This window comes from Bufo bufo, chromosome 3 (genome assembly GCF_905171765.1).
Source record: "Bufo bufo chromosome 3, aBufBuf1.1, whole genome shotgun sequence".
Classification (NCBI taxonomy): domain Eukaryota; kingdom Metazoa; phylum Chordata; class Amphibia; order Anura; family Bufonidae; genus Bufo; species Bufo bufo.
In genome coordinates, this window is record NC_053391.1 from 491,046,860 (window position 1) to 491,069,876 (window position 23,017).

Here is a 23,017-nt window from a genome sequence, read left to right on the forward strand (position 1 = left end):
CAGCTGGCGGCCCTGGAGAAAGCGAAACACTGGCTACGTGTAACTGTCACCAGGTAGAGACGTAAAGCGCGGCTGTCGCAATGCTGTATCGTGACTCGTGAGACGAGCGCTGCCTGTGTCGGCGACTTATGATGTGCTCTATACAGAAGCGTCACCAAGACCCGGCCATTAGACGGGACGCAGCAGCATGTCCTTCTACTCCGGCCCTGTGGTAGTTCTTACCTCGTAACTATGAGTGCTGACGGCGAGCCGCCCGGGGGCTTCAGCAAGAGGCTGCTGGTGACCGGCGGGGCGGGCTTCATGTAAGTGACAGGGCCGCCGCCATTGTGCTTGTAACATGACAGCCTTGTCATTGTCACACATGTCTACAGTCATAGCTGTGTATAGATGTCACACATGTCATGATTGTGTATAGATGTCACACATGTCTACAGTCATGGCTGTGTATAGATGTCACACATGTATACAGTCATGGCTGTGTATAGATGTCACACATGTCTACAGTCATGGCTGTGTATAGATGTCACACATGGATACGGTCATGGCTGTGTATAGATGTCACACATGTATATGGTCATGGCTGTGTATAGATGTCACACGCGTGTATACAGTCATGGCTGTGTATAGATGTCACACATGTCATGGCTGTGTATAGATGTCACACATGTCATGGCTGTGTATAGATGTCACACATGTCATGGCTGTGTATAGATGTCACACATGTCATGGCTGTGTATAGATGTCACACATGTATACAGTCATGGCTGTGTATAGATGTCACACATGTCATGATTGTGTATAGATGTCACACATGTCATGGCTGTGTATAGATGTCACACATGTCATGGCTGTGTATAGATGTCACACATGTCATGGCTGTGTATAGATGTCACACATGTATACAGTCATGGCTGTGTATAGATGTCACACATGTCATGACTGTGTATAGATGTCACACATGTCATGACTGTGTATAGATGTCACACATGTCTACAGTCATGGCTGTGTATAGATGTCACACATGGATACGGTCATGGCTGTGTATAGATGTCACACATGTATATGGTCATGGCTGTGTATAGATGTCACACGCGTGTATACAGTCATGGCTGTGTATAGATGTCACACATGTCATGGCTGTGTATAGATGTCACACATGTCATGGCTGTGTATAGATGTCACACATGTCATGGCTGTGTATAGATGTCACACATGTCATGGCTGTGTATAGATGTCACACATGTATACAGTCATGGCTGTGTATAGATGTCACACATGTCATGATTGTGTATAGATGTCACACATGTCATGGCTGTGTATAGATGTCACACATGTCATGGCTGTGTATAGATGTCACACATGTCATGGCTGTGTATAGATGTCACACATGTATACAGTCATGGCTGTGTATAGATGTCACACATGTCATGACTGTGTATAGATGTCACACATGTCATGGCTGTGTATAGATGTCACACATGTCATGGCTGTGTATAGATGTCACAAATGTATACAGTCATGGCTGTGTATAGATGTCACACATGTCATGGCTGTGTATAGATGTCACACGCGTGTATACAGTCATGGCTGTGTATAGATGGTCACACATGTCATGGCTGTGTATAGATGGTCACACATGTCATGGCTGTGTATAGATGTCACACATGTATACGGTCATGGCTGTGTATAGATGTCACACATGGATACGGTCATGGCTCTGTATAGATGTCACACATGTATATGGTCATGGCTGTGTATAGATGTCACACGCGTGTATACAGTCATGGCTGTGTATAGATGTCACACATGTCATGGCTGTGTATAGATGTCACACATGTCATGGCTGTGTATAGATGTCACACATGTCATGGCTGTGTATAGATGTCACACATGTCATGGCTGTGTATAGATGTCACACATGTATACAGTCATGGCTGTGTATAGATGTCACACATGTCATGACTGTGTATAGATGTCACACATGTCATGGCTGTGTATAGATGTCACACATGTCATGGCTGTGTATAGATGTCACAAATGTATACAGTCATGGCTGTGTATAGATGTCACACATGTCATGGCTGTGTATAGATGTCACACGCGTGTATACAGTCATGGCTGTGTATAGATGGTCACACATGTCATGGCTGTGTATAGATGGTCACACATGTCATGGCTGTGTATAGATGTCACACATGTATACGGTCATGGCTGTGTATAGATGTCACACATGGATACGGTCATGGCTCTGTATAGATGTCACACATGTATATGGTCATGGCTGTGTATAGATGTCACACGCGTGTATACAGTCATGGCTGTGTATAGATGTCACACATGTCATGGCTGTGTATAGATGTCACACATGTCATGGCTGTGTATAGATGTCACACATGTCATGGCTGTGTATAGATGTCACACATGTATACAGTCATGGCTGTGTATAGATGTCACACATGTCATGACTGTGTATAGATGTCACACATGTATACAGTCATGGCTGTGTATAGATGTCACACATGTCATGACTGTGTATAGATGTCACACATGTCATGGCTGTGTATAGATGTCACACATGTCATGGCTGTGTATAGATGTCACACATGTCATGGCTGCGTATAGATGTCACACATGTCATGGCTGTGTATAGATGTCACATGTATACAGTCATGGCTGTGTATAGATGTCACACATGTCATGGCTGTGTATAGATGTCACACATGTCTACAGTCATGGCTGTGTATAGATGGTCACACATGTCATGGCTGTGTATAGATGGTCACACATGTCATGACTGTGTATAGATGTCACACATGTCATGGTTGTGTATAGATGTCACACATGGATACGGTCATGGTTGTGTATAGATGTCACACATGTATACGGTCATGGCTGTGTATAGATGTCACACATGTTATGGCTGTGTATTGATGTCACACATGTCATGGCTGTGTATAGATGTCACACATGTATACGGTCATGGCTGTGTATAGATGTCACACGTGGATACGGTCATGGCTGTGTATAGATGTCACACATGTATACGGTCATGGTTGTGTATAGATGTCACACATGTATACGGTCATGGCTGTGTATAGATGTCACACATGTCATGGCTGTGTATAGATGTCACACATGTATACGGTCATGGCTGTGTATAGATGTCACACATGGATACGGTCATGGTTGTGTATAGATGTCACACGCGTGTATACAGTCATGGCTGTGTATAGATGTCACACATGGATACGGTCATGGCTGTGTATAGATGTCACACATGTATATGGTCATGGCTGTGTATAGATGTCACACATGTCATGGCTGTGTATAGATGTCACACATGTCTACAGTCATGGCTGTGTATAGATGTCACACATGTCATGGCTGTGTATAGATGTCACACATGTATACAGTCATGGCTGTGTATAGATGTCACACATGTCATGGCTGTGTATAGATGTCACACATGGATACAGTCATGGCTGTGTATAGATGTCACACATGTCATGGCTGTGTATAGATGTCACACATGGATACGGTCATGGCTGTGTATAGATGTCACACATGTATACAGTCATGGCTGTGTATAGATGTCACACATGTCATGGCTGTGTATAGATGTCACACATGTCATGGCTGTGTATAGATGTCACACATGTCATGGCTGTGTATAGATGTCACACATGTCATGGCTGTGTATAGATGTCACACATGTCATGGCTGTGTATAGATGTCACACATGTCATGGCTGTGTATAGATGTCACACATGTATACAGTCATGGCTGTGTATAGATGTCACACATGTCATGATTGTGTATAGATGTCACACATGTCATGGCTGTGTATAGATGTCACACATGTCATGGCTGTGTATAGATGTCACACATGTCATGGCTGTGTATAGATGTCACACATGTATACAGTCATGGCTGTGTATAGATGTCACACATGTCATGACTGTGTATAGATGTCACACATGTCATGGCTGTGTATAGATGTCACACATGTCATGGCTGTGTATAGATGTCACAAATGTATACAGTCATGGCTGTGTATAGATGTCACACATGTCATGGCTGTGTATAGATGGTCACACATGTCATGGCTGTGTATAGATGTCACACATGTCATGGTTGTGTACAGATGTCACACATGTCTACAGTCATGGCTGTGTATAGATGTCACACATGTCTACAGTCATGGCTGTGTATAGATGTCACACATGTATACAGTCATGGCTGTGTATAGATGTCACACATGTATACGGTCATGGCTGTGTATAGATGTCACACATGTATACGGTCATGGCTGTGTATAGATGTCACACATGGATACGGTCATGGCTCTGTATAGATGTCACACATGTATATGGTCATGGCTGTGTATAGATGTCACACGCGTGTATACAGTCATGGCTGTGTATAGATGTCACACATGTCATGGCTGTGTATAGATGGTCACACATGTCATGGCTGTGTATACATGTCACACATGTCATGGCTGTGTATAGATGTCACACATGTCATGGCTGTGTATAGATGTCACACATGTCATGGCTGTGTATAGATGTCACACATGTATACAGTCATGGCTGTGTATAGATGTCACACATGTCATGACTGTGTATAGATGTCACACATGTCATGACTGTGTATAGATGTCACACATGTCATGACTGTGTATAGATGTCACACATGTCATGACTGTGTATAGATGTCACACATGTCATGGCTGTGTATAGATGTCACACATATCATGGCTGTGTATAGATGTCACACATGTCATGGCTGTGTATAGATGTCACACATGTCATGGCTGTGTATAGATGTCACACATGTCATGGCTGTGTATAGATGTCACACATGTCATGGCTGTGTATAGATGTCACACATGTATACAGTCATGGCTGTGTATAGATGTCACACATGTCATGACTGTGTATAGATGTCACACATGTATACAGTCATGGCTGTGTATAGATGTCACACATGTCATGACTGTGTATAGATGTCACACATGTCATGGCTGTGTATAGATGTCACACATGTCATGGCTGCGTATAGATGTCACACATGTCATGGCTGCGTATAGATGTCACACATGTCATGGCTGTGTATAGATGTCACATGTATACAGTCATGGCTGTGTATAGATGTCACACATGTCATGGCTGTGTATAGATGTCACACATGTCTACAGTCATGGCTGTGTATAGATGTCACACATGTCATGGCTGTGTATAGATGGTCACACATGTCATGACTGTGTATAGATGTCACACATGTCATGGTTGTGTATAGATGTCACACATGGATACGGTCATGGTTGTGTATAGATGTCACACATGTATACGGTCATGGCTGTGTATAGATGTCACACATGTTATGGCTGTGTATTGATGTCACACATGTCATGGCTGTGTATAGATGTCACACATGTATACGGTCATGGCTGTGTATAGATGTCACACGTGGATACGGTCATGGCTGTGTATAGATGTCACACATGTATACGGTCATGGTTGTGTATAGATGTCACACATGTATACGGTCATGGCTGTGTATAGATGTCACACATGTCATGGCTGTGTATAGATGTCACACATGTATACGGTCATGGCTGTGTATAGATGTCACACATGGATACGGTCATGGTTGTGTATAGATGTCACACATGTATACGGTCATGGCTGTGTATAGATGTCACACGCGTGTATACAGTCATGGCTGTGTATAGATGTCACACATGGATACGGTCATGGCTGTGTATAGATGTCACACATGTATATGGTCATGGCTGTGTATAGATGTCACACGCGTGTATACAGTCATGGCTGTGTATAGATGTCACACATGTCATGGCTGTGTATAGATGGTCACACATGTCATGGCTGTGTATAGATGTCACACATGTCATGGCTGTGTATAGATGTCACACATGTCATGGCTGTGTATAGATGTCACACATGTATACAGTCATGGCTGTGTATAGATGTCACACATGTCATGACTGTGTATAGATGTCACACATGTCATGGCTGTGTATAGATGTCACACATGTCATGGCTGTGTATAGATGTCACACATGTATACAGTCATGGCTGTGTATAGATGTCACACATGTCATGACTGTGTATAGATGTCACACATGTCATGGCTGTGTATAGATGTCACACATGTCATGGCTGTGTATAGATGTCACACATGTCATGGCTGTGTATAGATGTCACACATGTATACAGTCATGGCTGTGTATAGATGTCACACATGTCATGGCTGTGTATAGATGTCACACATGTATACAGTCATGGCTGTGTATAGATGTCACACATGTCATGGCTGTGTATAGATGTCACACATGGATACGGTCATGGCTGTGTATAGATGTCACACATGTATATGGTCATTGCTGTGTATAGATGTCACACGCGTGTATACAGTCATGGCTGTGTATAGATGTCACACATGTCATGGCTGTGTATAGATGTCACACATGTCATGGCTGTGTATAGATGTCACACATGTATACAGTCATGGCTGTGTATAGATGTCACACATGTATATGGTCATGGCTGTGTATAGATGTCACACGCGTGTATACAGTCATGGCTGTGTATAGATGTCACACATGTCATGGCTGTGTATAGATGTCACACATGTCATGGCTGTGTATAGATGTCACACATGTCATGGCTGTGTATAGATGTCACACATGTCATGGCTGTGTATAGATGTCACACATGTCATGGCTGTGTATAGATGTCACACATGTATACAGTCATGGCTGTGTATAGATGTCACACATGTCATGACTGTGTATAGATGTCACACATGTCATGGCTGTGTATAGATGTCACACATGTCATGGCTGTGTATAGATGTCACACATGTCATGGCTGTGTATAGATGTCACACATGTCATGGCTGTGTATAGATGTCACACATGTCATGGCTGTGTATAGATGTCACACATGTCATGGCTGTGTATAGATGTCACACATGTCATGGCTGTGTATAGATGTCACACATGTATACAGTCATGGCTGTGTATAGATGTCACACATGTCATGGCTGTGTATAGATGTCACACATGTCATGGCTGTGTATAGATGTCACACATGTCATGGCTGTGTATAGATGTCACACATGTATATGGTCATGGCTGTGTATAGATGTCACACGCGTGTATACAGTCATGGCTGTGTATAGATGTCACACATGTCATGGCTGTGTATAGATGTCACACATGTCATGGCTGTGTATAGATGGTCACACATGTCATGGCTGTGTATAGATGTCACACATGTCATGGCTGTGTATAGATGTCACACATGTCATGGCTGTGTATAGATGTCACACATGTCATGGCTGTGTATAGATGTCACACATGTCATGGCTGTGTATAGATGTCACACATGTCATGGCTGTGTATAGATGTCACACATGTCATGGCTGTGTATAGATGTCACACATGTATACAGTCATGGCTGTGTATAGATGTCACACATGTATACAGTCATGGCTGTGTATAGATGTCACACATGTCATGACTGTGTATAGATGTCACACATGTCATGGCTGTGTATAGATGTCACACATGTCATGGCTGTGTATAGATGTCACACATGTATACAGTCATGGCTGTGTATAGATGTCACACATGTCATGACTGTGTATAGATGTCACACATGTCATGGCTGTGTATAGATGTCACACATGTCATGGCTGTGTATAGATGTCACACATGTCATGGCTGTGTATAGATGTCACATGTATACAGTCATGGCTGTGTATAGATGTCACACATGTCATGGCTGTGTATAGATGTCACACATGTCATGGCTGTGTATAGATGTCACACGCGTGTATACAGTCATGGCTGTGTATAGATGTCACACATGTCATGGCTGTGTATAGATGTCACACATGTCATGGCTGTGTATAGATGTCACACATGTATACAGTCATGGCTGTGTATAGATGTCACACATGTCATGACTGTGTATAGATGTCACACATGTCATGGCTGTGTATAGATGTCACACATGTCATGGCTGTGTATAGATGTCACACATGTATACAGTCATGGCTGTGTATAGATGTCACACGTGTATACGGTCATGGCTGTGTATAGATGTCACACGCGTGTATACAGTCATGGCTGTGTATAGATGTCACACATGTATACAGTGATGGCTGTGTATAGATGTCACACATGTCATGGTTGTGTATAGATGTCACACATGGATACGGTCATGGCTGTGTATAGATGTCACACATGTATACAGTCATGGCTGTGTATAGATGTCACACATGTATACAGTCATGGCTGTGTATAGATGTCACACATGTCATGACTGTGTATAGATGTCACACATGTCATGGCTGTGTATAGATGTCACACATGTCATGGCTGTGTATAGATGTCACACATGTATACAGTCATGGCTGTGTATAGATGTCACACATGTCATGACTGTGTATAGATGTCACACATGTCATGGCTGTGTATAGATGTCACACATGTCATGGCTGTGTATAGATGTCACACATGTCATGGCTGTGTATAGATGTCACATGTATACAGTCATGGCTGTGTATAGATGTCACACATGTCATGGCTGTGTATAGATGTCACACATGTCATGGCTGTGTATAGATGTCACACGCGTGTATACAGTCATGGCTGTGTATAGATGTCACACATGTCATGGCTGTGTATAGATGTCACACATGTCATGGCTGTGTATAGATGTCACACATGTCATGGCAGTGTATAGATGTCACACATGTCATGGCAGTGTATAGATGTCACACATGTCATGGCTGTGTATAGATGTCACACATGTATACAGTCATGGCTGTGTATAGATGTCACACATGTCATGACTGTGTATAGATGTCACACATGTCATGACTGTGTATAGATGTCACACATGTCATGGCTGTGTATAGATGTCACACATGTCATGACTGTGTATAGATGTCACACATGTCATGGCTGTGTATAGATGTCACACATGTCATGGCTGTGTATAGATGTCACACATGTCATGGCTGTGTATAGATGTCACACATGTCATGGCTGTGTATAGATGTCACACATGTCATGGCTGTGTATAGATGTCACACATGTCATGGCTGTGTACAGATGTCACACATGTATACAGTCATGGCTGTGTATAGATGTCACACATGTCATAGCTGTGTATAGATGTCACACATGTCATGGCTGTGTATAGATGTCACACGCGTGTATACAGTCATGGCTGTGTATAGATGTCACACATGTCATGGCTGTGTATAGATGTCACACATGTCATGGCTGTGTATAGATGTCACACATGTCATGGCTGTGTATAGATGTCACACATGTATACAGTCATGGCTGTGTATAGATGTCACACATGTCATGGCTGTGTATAGATGTCACACATGTCATGGCTGTGTATAGATGTCACACGCGTGTATACAGTCATGGCTGTGTATAGATGGTCACACATGTCATGACTGTGTATAGATGTCACACATGTCATGGCTGTGTATAGATGTCACACATGTCATGGCTGTGTATAGATGTCACACATGTCATGGCTGTGTATAGATGTCACACATGTATACAGTCATGGCTGTGTATAGATGTCACACATGTCATGGCTGTGTATAGATGTCACACGCGTGTATACAGTCATGGCTGTGTATAGATGTCACACATGTCATGGCTGTGTATAGATGTCACACATGTCATGGCTGTGTATAGATGTCACACATGTATACAGTCATGGCTGTGTATAGATGTCACACATGTCATGGCTGTGTATAGATGTCACACATGTCATGGCTGTGTATAGATGTCACACGCGTGTATACAGTCATGGCTGTGTATAGATGTCACACATGTCATGGCTGTGTATAGATGTCACACATGTCATGGCTGTGTATAGATGTCACACATGTCATGGCTGTGTATAGATGTCACACATGTATACAGTCATGGCTGTGTATAGATATCACACATGTCATGACTGTGTATAGATGTCACACATGTCATGGCTGTGTATAGATGTCACACATGTATACAGTCATGGCTGTGTATAGATGTCACACATGTCATGGCTGTGTATAGATGTCACACATGTCTACAGTCATGGCTGTGTATAGATGTCACACATGTATACAGTCATGGCTGTGTATAGATGTCACACGTGTATACGGTCATGGCTGTGTATAGATGTCACACACGTGTATACAGTCATGGCTGTGTATAGATGTCACACATGTATACAGTCATGGCTGTGTATAGATGTCACACATGTCATGGTTGTGTATAGATGTCACACGTGGATACGGTCATGGCTGTGTATAGATGTCACACATGTATACGGTCATGGCTGTGTATAGATGTCACACGTGTATACGGTCATGGCTGTGTATAGATGTCACACATGTATACGGTCATGGCTGTGTATAGATGTCACACATGTATACGGTCATGGCTGTGTATAGATGTCACACATGTATACGGTCATGGCTGTGTATAGATGTCACACATGTCATGGTTGTGTATAGATGTCACACATGGATACGGTCATGGCTGTGTATAGATGTCACACATGTATACGGTCATGGCTGTGTATAGATGTCACACGTGTATACAGTCATGGCTGTGTATAGATGTCACACGTGTATACAGTCATGGCTGTGTATAGATGTCACACGTGTATACAGTCATGGCTGTGTATAGATGTCACACGTGTATACAGTCATGGCTGTGTATAGATGTCACACATGTGTACAGTCATGGCTGTGTATAGATGTCACACATGTGTACAGTCATGGCTGTGTATAGATGTCACACATGTATACAGTCATGGCTGTGTATAGATGTCACACATGTATACAGTCATGGCTGTGTATAGATGTCACACATGTCATGGCTGTGTATAGATGTCACACATGTCATGGCTGTGTATAGATGTCACACATGTCATGGCTGTGTATAGATGTCACACATGTCATGGCTGTGTATAGATCTCACACATGTATACAGTCATGGCTGTGTATAGATGTCACACATGTCATGACTGTGTATAGATGTCACACATGTCATGACTGTGTATAGATGTCACACATGTCATGACTGTGTATAAATGTCACACATGTCATGTCTGTGTATAGATGTCACACATGTCATGGCTGTGTATAGATGTCACACATTTATACAGTCATGGCTGTGTATAGATGTCACACATGTCATGACTGTGTATAGATGTCACACGCGTGTATACAGCAGGGTGGATTTAATTAAAATCACTAGTCAGTAAGGCTTGATTTAAATCATAGTTTTCTACATAAAGACTAATTCTTGCTGGTATAACTTATAATATGTAAGTAGATGAAGATATTTAGAATAACAACTTTTCATATTAGTTTGATAGATGTCACACATGTATACGGTCATGGCTGTGTATAGATGTCACACATGTATACAGTCATGGCTGTGTATAGATGTCACACATGTATACAGTCATGGCTGTGTATAGATGTCACACATGTATACAGTCATGGCTGTGTATAGATGTCACACATGTATATGGTCATGGCTGTGTATAGATGTCACACATGTCATGGCTGTGTATAGATGGTCACACATGTCATGGCTGTGTATAGATGGTCACACATGTCATGGCTGTGTATAGATGGTCACACATGTCATGGCTGTGTATAGATGGTCACACATGTCATGGCTGTGTATAGATGTCACACATGTCATGGCTGTGTATAGATGTCACACATGTCATGGCTGTGTATAGATGTCACACATGTATACAGTCATGGCTGTGTATAGATGTCACACATGTCATGACTGTGTATAGATGTCACACATGTCATGGCTGTGTATAGATGTCACACATGTCATGGCTGTGTATAGATGTCACACATGTCATGGCTGTGTATAGATGTCACACATGTCATGGCTGTGTATAGATGTCACACATGTCATGACTGTGTATAGATGTCACACATGTCATGGCTGTGTATAGATGTCACACATGTCATGGCTGTGTATAGATGTCACACATGTCATGGCTGTGTATAGATGTCACACATGTCATGGCTGTGTATAGATGTCACACATGTCATGGCTGTGTATAGATGTCACACATGTCATGGCTGTGTATAGATGTCACACATGTCATGGCTGTGTATAGATGTCACACATGTCATGGCTGTGTATAGATGTCACACATGTCATGGCTGTGTATAGATGTCACACATGTCATAGCTGTGTATAGATGTCACACATGTCATGGCTGTGTATAGATGTCACACGCGTGTATACAGTCATGGCTGTGTATAGATGTCACACATGTCATGGCTGTGTATAGATGTCACACATGTCATGGCTGTGTATAGATGTCACACATGTCATGGCTGTGTATAGATGTCACACATGTATACAGTCATGGCTGTGTATAGATGTCACACATGTCATGGCTGTGTATAGATGTCACACATGTCATGGCTGTGTATAGATGTCACACGCGTGTATACAGTCATGGCTGTGTATAGATGGTCACACATGTCATGACTGTGTATAGATGTCACACATGTCATGGCTGTGTATAGATGTCACACATGTCATGGCTGTGTATAGATGTCACACATGTCATGGCTGTGTATAGATGTCACACATGTATACAGTCATGGCTGTGTATAGATGTCACACATGTCATGGCTGTGTATAGATGTCACACGCGTGTATACAGTCATGGCTGTGTATAGATGTCACACATGTCATGGCTGTGTATAGATGTCACACATGTCATGGCTGTGTATAGATGTCACACATGTATACAGTCATGGCTGTGTATAGATGTCACACATGTCATGGCTGTGTATAGATGTCACACATGTCATGGCTGTGTATAGATGTCACACGCGTGTATACAGTCATGGCTGTGTATAGATGGTCACACATGTCATGGCTGTGTATAGATGTCACACATGTCATGGCTGTGTATAGATGTCACACATGTCATGGCTGTGTATAGATGTCACACATGTATACAGTCATGGCTGTGTATAGATATCACACATGTCATGACTGTGTATAGATGTCACACATGTCATGGCTGTGTATAGATGTCACACATGTATACAGTCATGGCTGTGTATAGATGTCACACATGTCATGGCTTTGTATAGATGTCACACATGTCTACAGTCATGGCTGTGTATAGATGTCACACGTGTATACAGTCATGGCTGTGTATAGATGTCACACGTGTATACGGTCATGGCTGTGTATAGATGTCACACGCGTGTATACAGTCATGGCTGTGTATAGATGTCACACATGTATACAGTCATGGCTGTGTATAGATGTCACACATGTCATGGTTGTGTATAGATGTCACACATGGATACGGTCATGGCTGTGTATAGATGTCACACATGTATACAGTCATGGCTGTGTATAGATGTCACACGTGTATACGGTCATGGCTGTGTATAGATGTCACACATGTATACGGTCATGGCTGTGTATAGATGTCACACATGTATACGGTCATGGCTGTGTATAGATGTCACACATGTATACGGTCATGGCTGTGTATAGATGTCACACATGTCATGGTTGTGTATAGATGTCACACATGGATACGGTCATGGCTGTGTATAGATGTCACACATGTATACGGTCATGGCTGTGTATAGATGTCACACGTGTATACAGTCATGGCTGTGTATAGATGTCACACGTGTATACAGTCATGGCTGTGTATAGATGTCACACATGTGTACAGTCATGGCTGTGTATAGATGTCACACATGTATACAGTCATGGCTGTGTATAGATGTCACACATGTATACAGTCATGGCTGTGTATAGATGTCACACATGTATACAGTCATGGCTGTGTATAGATGTCACACATGTCATGGCTGTGTATAGATGTCACACATGTCATGGCTGTGTATAGATGTCACACATGTCATGGCTGTGTATAGATGTCACACATGTCATGGCTGTGTATAGATCTCACACATGTATACAGTCATGGCTGTGTATAGATGTCACACATGTCATGACTGTGTATAGATATCACACATGTCATGACTGTGTATAAATGTCACACATGTCATGTCTGTGTATAGATGTCACACATGTCATGGCTGTGTATAGATGTCACACATTTATACAGTCATGGCTGTGTATAGATGTCACACATGTCATGACTGTGTATAGATGTCACACGCGTGTATACAGCAGGGTGGATTTAATTAAAATCACTAGTCAGTAAGGCTTGATTTAAATCATAGTTTTCTACATAAAGACTAATTCTTGCTGGTATAACTTATAATATGTAAGTAGATGAAGATATTTAGAATAACAACTTTTCATATTAGTTTGATAGATGTCACACATGTATACGGTCATGGCTGTGTATAGATGTCACACATGTATACAGTCATGGCTGTGTATAGATGTCACACATGTATACAGTCATGGCTGTGTATAGATGTCACACATGTATACAGTCATGGCTGTGTATAGATGTCACACATGTATACAGTCATGGCTGTGTATAGATGTCACACATGTATATGGTCATGGCTGTGTATAGATGTCACACATGTCATGGCTGTGTATAGATGGTCACACATGTCATGGCTGTGTATAGATGGTCACACATGTCATGGCTGTGTATAGATGGTCACACATGTCATGGCTGTGTATAGATGGTCACACATGTCATGGCTGTGTATAGATGGTCACACATGTCATGGCTGTGTATAGATGTCACACATGTCATGGCTGTGTATAGATGTCACACATGTCATGGCTGTGTATAGATGTCACACATGTCATGGCTGTGTATAGATGTCACACATGTATACAGTCATGGCTGTGTATAGATGTCACACATGTCATGACTGTGTATAGATGTCACACATGTCATGGCTGTGTATAGATGTCACACATGTCATGGCTGTGTATAGATGTCACACATGTCATGGCTGTGTATAGATGTCACACATGTCATGGCTGTGTATAGATGTCACACATGTCATGGCTGTGTATAGATGTCACACATGTCATGGCTGTGTATAGATGTCACACATGTCATGGCTGTGTATAGATGTCACACATGTCATGGCTGTGTATAGATGTCACACATGTCATGGCTGTGTATAGATGTCACACATGTCATGGCTGTGTATAGATGTCACACATGTCATGGCTGTGTATAGATGTCACACATGTCATGGCTGTGTATAGATGTCACACATGTCATGGCTGTGTATAGATGTCACACATGTCATGGCTGTGTATAGATGTCACACATGTCATGGCTGTGTATAGATGTCACACGCGTGTATACAGTCATGGCTGTGTATAGATGTCACACATGTATATGGTCATGGCTGTGTATAGATGTCACACATGTCATGGCTGTGTATAGATGTCACACATGTCATGGCTGTGTATAGATGGTCACACATGTCATGGCTGTGTATAGATGTCACACATGTCATGGCTGTGTATAGATGTCACACATGTCATGGCTGTGTATAGATGTCACACATGTATACAGTCATGGCTGCGTATAGATGTCACACATGTCATGACTGTGTATAGATGTCACACATGTCATGGCTGTGTATAGATGTCACACATGTCATGGCTGTGTATAGATGTCACACATGTCATGGCTGTGTATAGATGTCACACATGTCATGGCTGTGTATAGATGTCACACATGTCATGGCTGTGTATAGATGTCACACATGTCATGGCTGTGTATAGATGTCACACATGTATACAGTCATGGCTGTGTATAGATGTCACACATGTCATGGCTGTGTATAGATGTCACACATGTCTACAGTCATGGCTGTGTATAGATGTCACACATGTATACAGTCATGGCTGTGTATAGATGTCACACGTGTATACGGTCATGGCTGTGTATAGATGTCACACACGTGTATACAGTCATGGCTGTGTATAGATGTCACACATGTATACAGTCATGGCTGTGTATAGATGTCACACATGTCATGGTTGTGTATAGATGTCACACGTGGATACGGTCATGGCTGTGTATAGATGTCACACATGTATACGGTCATGGCTGTGTATAGATGTCACACGTGTATACGGTCATGGCTGTGTATAGATGTCACACATGTATACGGTCATGGCTGTGTATAGATGTCACACATGTATACGGTCATGGCTGTGTATAGATGTCACACATGTATACGGTCATGGCTGTGTATAGATGTCACACATGTCATGGTTGTGTATAGATGTCACACATGGATACGGTCATGGCTGTGTATAGATGTCACACATGTATACGGTCATGGCTGTGTATAGATGTCACACGTGTATACAGTCATGGCTGTGTATAGATGTCACACGTGTATACAGTCATGGCTGTGTATAGATGTCACACGTGTATACAGTCATGGCTGTGTATAGATGTCACACGTGTATACAGTCATGGCTGTGTATAGATGTCACACATGTGTACAGTCATGGCTGTGTATAGATGTCACACATGTGTACAGTCATGGCTGTGTATAGATGTCACACATGTATACAGTCATGGCTGTGTATAGATGTCACACATGTATACAGTCATGGCTGTGTATAGATGTCACACATGTCATGGCTGTGTATAGATGTCACACATGTCATGGCTGTGTATAGATGTCACACATGTCATGGCTGTGTATAGATGTCACACATGTCATGGCTGTGTATAGATCTCACACATGTATACAGTCATGGCTGTGTATAGATGTCACACATGTCATGACTGTGTATAGATGTCACACATGTCATGACTGTGTATAGATGTCACACATGTCATGACTGTGTATAAATGTCACACATGTCATGTCTGTGTATAGATGTCACACATGTCATGGCTGTGTATAGATGTCACACATTTATACAGTCATGGCTGTGTATAGATGTCACACATGTCATGACTGTGTATAGATGTCACACGCGTGTATACAGCAGGGTGGATTTAATTAAAATCACTAGTCAGTAAGGCTTGATTTAAATCATAGTTTTCTACATAAAGACTAATTCTTGCTGGTATAACTTATAATATGTAAGTAGATGAAGATATTTAGAATAACAACTTTTCATATTAGTTTGATAGATGTCACACATGTATACGGTCATGGCTGTGTATAGATGTCACACATGTATACAGTCATGGCTGTGTATAGATGTCACACATGTATACAGTCATGGCTGTGTATAGATGTCACACATGTATACAGTCATGGCTGTGTATAGATGTCACACATGTATACAGTCATGGCTGTGTATAGATGTCACACATGTATATGGTCATGGCTGTGTATAGATGTCACACATGTCATGGCTGTGTATAGATGGTCACACATGTCATGGCTGTGTATAGATGGTCACACATGTCATGGCTGTGTATAGATGGTCACACATGTCATGGCTGTGTATAGATGGTCACACATGTCATGGCTGTGTATAGATGTCACACATGTCATGGCTGTGTATAGATGTCACACATGTCATGGCTGTGTATAGATGTCACACATGTATACAGTCATGGCTGTGTATAGATGTCACACATGTCATGACTGTGTATAGATGTCACACATGTCATGGCTGTGTATAGATGTCACACATGTCATGGCTGTGTATAGATGTCACACATGTCATGGCTGTGTATAGATGTCACACATGTCATGGCTGTGTATAGATGTCACACATGTCATGACTGTGTATAGATGTCACACATGTCATGGCTGTGTATAGATGTCACACATGTCATGGCTGTGTATAGATGTCACACATGTCATGGCTGTGTATAGATGTCACACATGTCATGGCTGTGTATAGATGTCACACATGTCATGGCTGTGTATAGATGTCACACATGTCATGGCTGTGTATAGATGTCACACATGTCATGGCTGTGTATAGATGTCACACATGTCATGGCTGTGTATAGATGTCACACATGTCATAGCTGTGTATAGATGTCACACATGTCATGGCTGTGTATAGATGTCACACGCGTGTATACAGTCATGGCTGTGTATAGATGTCACACATGTCATGGCTGTGTATAGATGTCACACATGTCATGGCTGTGTATAGATGTCACACATGTCATGGCTGTGTATAGATGTCACACATGTATACAGTCATGGCTGTGTATAGATGTCACACATGTCATGGCTGTGTATAGATGTCACACATGTCATGGCTGTGTATAGATGTCACACGCGTGTATACAGTCATGGCTGTGTATAGATGGTCACACATGTCATGACTGTGTATAGATGTCACACATGTCATGGCTGTGTATAGATGTCACACATGTCATGGCTGTGTATAGATGTCACACATGTCATGGCTGTGTATAGATGTCACACATGTATACAGTCATGGCTGTGTATAGATGTCACACATGTCATGGCTGTGTATAGATGTCACACGCGTGTATACAGTCATGGCTGTGTATAGATGTCACACATGTCATGGCTGTGTATAGATGTCACACATGTCATGGCTGTGTATAGATGTCACACATGTATACAGTCATGGCTGTGTATAGATGTCACACATGTCATGGCTGTGTATAGATGTCACACATGTCATGGCTGTGTATAGATGTCACACGCGTGTATACAGTCATGGCTGTGTATAGATGGTCACACATGTCATGGCTGTGTATAGATGTCACACATGTCATGGCTGTGTATAGATGTCACACATGTCATGGCTGTGTATAGATGTCACACATGTATACAGTCATGGCTGTGTATAGATATCACACATGTCATGACTGTGTATAGATGTCACACATGTCATGGCTGTGTATAGATGTCACACATGTATACAGTCATGGCTGTGTATAGATGTCACACATGTCATGGCTGTGTATAGATGTCACACATGTCTACAGTCATGGCTGTGTATAGATGTCACACGTGTATACAGTCATGGCTGTGTATAGATGTCACACGTGTATACGGTCATGGCTGTGTATAGATGTCACACGCGTGTATACAGTCATGGCTGTGTATAGATGTCACACATGTATACAGTCATGGCTGTGTATAGATGTCACACATGTCATGGTTGTGTATAGATGTCACACATGGATACGGTCATGGCTGTGTATAGATGTCACACATGTATACAGTCATGGCTGTGTATAGATGTCACACGTGTATACGGTCATGGCTGTGTATAGATGTCACACATGTATACGGTCATGGCTGTGTATAGATGTCACACATGTATACGGTCATGGCTGTGTATAGATGTCACACATGTATACGGTCATGGCTGTGTATAGATGTCACACATGTCATGGTTGTGTATAGATGTCACACATGGATACGGTCATGGCTGTGTATAGATGTCACACATGTATACGGTCATGGCTGTGTATAGATGTCACACGTGTATACAGTCATGGCTGTGTATAGATGTCACACGTGTATACAGTCATGGCTGTGTATAGATGTCACACGTGTATACAGTCATGGCTGTGTATAGATGTCACACGTGTATACAGTCATGGCTGTGTATAGATGTCACACATGTGTACAGTCATGGCTGTGTATAGATGTCACACATGTGTACAGTCATGGCTGTGTATAGATGTCACACATGTATACAGTCATGGCTGTATATAGATGTCACACATGTATACAGTCATGGCTGTGTATAGATGTCACACATGTCATGGCTGTGTATAGATGTCACACATGTCATGGCTGTGTATAGATGTCACACATGTCATGGCTGTGTATAGATGTCACACATGTCATGGCTGTGTATAGATCTCACACATGTATACAGTCATGGCTGTGTATAGATGTCACACATGTCATGACTGTGTATAGATGTCACACATGTCATGACTGTGTATAAATGTCACACATGTCATGTCTGTGTATAGATGTCACACATGTCATGGCTGTGTATAGATGTCACACATTTATACAGTCATGGCTGTGTATAGATGTCACACATGTCATGACTGTGTATAGATGTCACACGCGTGTATACAGCAGGGTGGATTTAATTAAAATCACTAGTCAGTAAGGCTTGATTTAAATCATAGTTTTCTACATAAAGACTAATTCTTGCTGGTATAACTTATAATATGTAAGTAGATGAAGATATTTAGAATAACAACTTTTCATATTAGTTTGATAGATGTCACACATGTATACGGTCATGGCTGTGTATAGATGTCACACATGTATACAGTCATGGCTGTGTATAGATGTCACACATGTATACAGTCATGGCTGTGTATAGATGTCACACATGTATACAGTCATGGCTGTGTATAGATGTCACACATGTATACAGTCATGGCTGTGTATAGATGTCACACATGTATATGGTCATGGCTGTGTATAGATGTCACACATGTCATGGCTGTGTATAGATGGTCACACATGTCATGGCTGTGTATAGATGGTCACACATGTCATGGCTGTGTATAGATGGTCACACATGTCATGGCTGTGTATAGATGGTCACACATGTCATGGCTGTGTATAGATGGTCACACATGTCATGGCTGTGTATAGATGTCACACATGTCATGGCTGTGTATAGATGTCACACATGTCATGGCTGTGTATAGATGTCACACATGTCATGGCTGTGTATAGATGTCACACATGTATACAGTCATGGCTGTGTATAGATGTCACACATGTCATGACTGTGTATAGATGTCACACATGTCATGGCTGTGTATAGATGTCACACATGTCATGGCTGTGTATAGATGTCACACATGTCATGGCTGTGTATAGATGTCACACATGTCATGGCTGTGTATAGATGTCACACATGTCATGGCTGTGTATAGATGTCACACATGTCATGGCTGTGTATAGATGTCACACATGTCATGGCTGTGTATAGATGTCACACATGTCATGGCTGTGTATAGATGTCACACATGTCATGGCTGTGTATAGATGTCACACATGTCATGGCTGTGTATAGATGTCACACATGTCATGGCTGTGTATAGATGTCACACATGTCATGGCTGTGTATAGATGTCACACATGTCATGGCTGTGTATAGATGTCACACATGTCATGGCTGTGTATAGATGTCACACATGTCATGGCTGTGTATAGATGTCACACGCGTGTATACAGTCATGGCTGTGTATAGATGTCACACATGTATATGGTCATGGCTGTGTATAGATGTCACACATGTCATGGCTGTGTATAGATGTCACACATGTCATGGCTGTGTATAGATGGTCACACATGTCATGGCTGTGTATAGATGTCACACATGTCATGGCTGTGTATAGATGTCACACATGTCATGGCTGTGTATAGATGTCACACATGTATACAGTCATGGCTGTGTATAGATGTCACACATGTCATGACTGTGTATAGATGTCACACATGTCATGGCTGTGTATAGATGTCACACATGTCATGGCTGTGTATAGATGTCACACATGTCATGGCTGTGTATAGATGTCACACATGTCATGGCTGTGTATAGATGTCACACATGTCATGACTGTGTATAGATGTCACACATGTCATGGCTGTGTATAGATGTCACACATGTCATGGCTGTGTATAGATGTCACACATGTCATGGCTGTGTATAGATGTCACACATGTCATGGCTGTGTATAGATGTCACACATGTCATGGCTGTGTATAGATGTCACACATGTCATGGCTGTGTATAGATGTCACACATGTCATGGCTGTGTATAGATGTCACACATGTCATGGCTGTGTATAGATGTCACACGTCATGGCTGTGTATAGATGTCACACATGTCATGGCTGTGTATAGATGTCACACATGTCATGGCTGTGTATAGATGTCACACGCGTGTATACAGTCATGGCTGTGTATAGATGTCACACATGTATATGGTCATGGCTGTGTATAGATGTCACACATGTCATGGCTGTGTATAGATGTCACACATGTCATGGCTGTGTATAGATGTCACACATGTATACAGTCATGGCTGTGTATAGATGTCACACATGTCATGACTGTGTATAGATGTCACACATGTCATGGCTGTGTATAGATGTCACACATGTCATGGCTGTGTATAGATGTCACACATGTCATGGCTGTGTATAGATGTCACACATGTCATGGCTGTGTATAGATGTCACACATGTCATGGCTGTGTATAGATGTCACACATGTCATGGCTGTGTATAGATGTCACACATGTCATGGCTGTGTATAGATGTCACACATGTCATGGCTGTGTATAGATGTCACACATGTCATGGCTGTGTATAGATGTCACACATGTCATGGCTGTGTATAGATGTCACACGTCATGGCTGTGTATAGATGTCACACATGTCATGGCTGTGTATAGATGTCACACATGTCATGGCTGTGTATAGATGTCACACGCGTGTATACAGTCATGGCTGTGTATAGATGTCACACATGTATATGGTCATGGCTGTGTATAGATGTCACACATGTCATGGCTGTGTATAGATGTCACACATGTCATGGCTGTGTATAGATGTCACACATGTATACAGTCATGGCTGTGTATAGATGTCACACATGTCATGACTGTGTATAGATGTCACACATGTCATGGCTGTGTATAGATGTCACACATGTCATGGCTGTGTATAGATGTCACACATGTCATGGCTGTGTATAGATGTCACACATGTCATGGCTGTGTATAGATGTCACACATGTCATGGCTGTGTATAGATGTCACACATGTCATGGCTGTGTATAGATGTCACACATGTCATGGCTGTGTATAGATGTCACACATGTCATGGCTGTGTATAGATGTCACACGCGTGTATACAATCATGGCTGTGTATAGATGTCACACATGTCATGGCTGTGTATAGATGTCACACATGTATACAGTCATGGCTGTGTATAGATGTCACACATGTCATGACTGTG

General features: G+C 42.1%; 1 protein-coding gene across 1 annotated transcript in view; it reads left to right on the forward strand.

Annotated features, from left to right (window-relative positions):
• Positions 1–18: 18 nt before the first annotated feature.
• The window catches only part of TGDS (TDP-glucose 4,6-dehydratase), an 86,790-nt gene continuing 63,791 nt past the window's right edge, over positions 19–23,017 (forward strand). Inside the window, exon 1 of the mRNA XM_040425314.1 lies at positions 19–302. Coding sequence (XP_040281248.1) covers positions 232–302 — 71 coding nt within the window. The 5' untranslated portion in view covers positions 19–231. The remainder of the gene's footprint in view (positions 303–23,017) is intronic.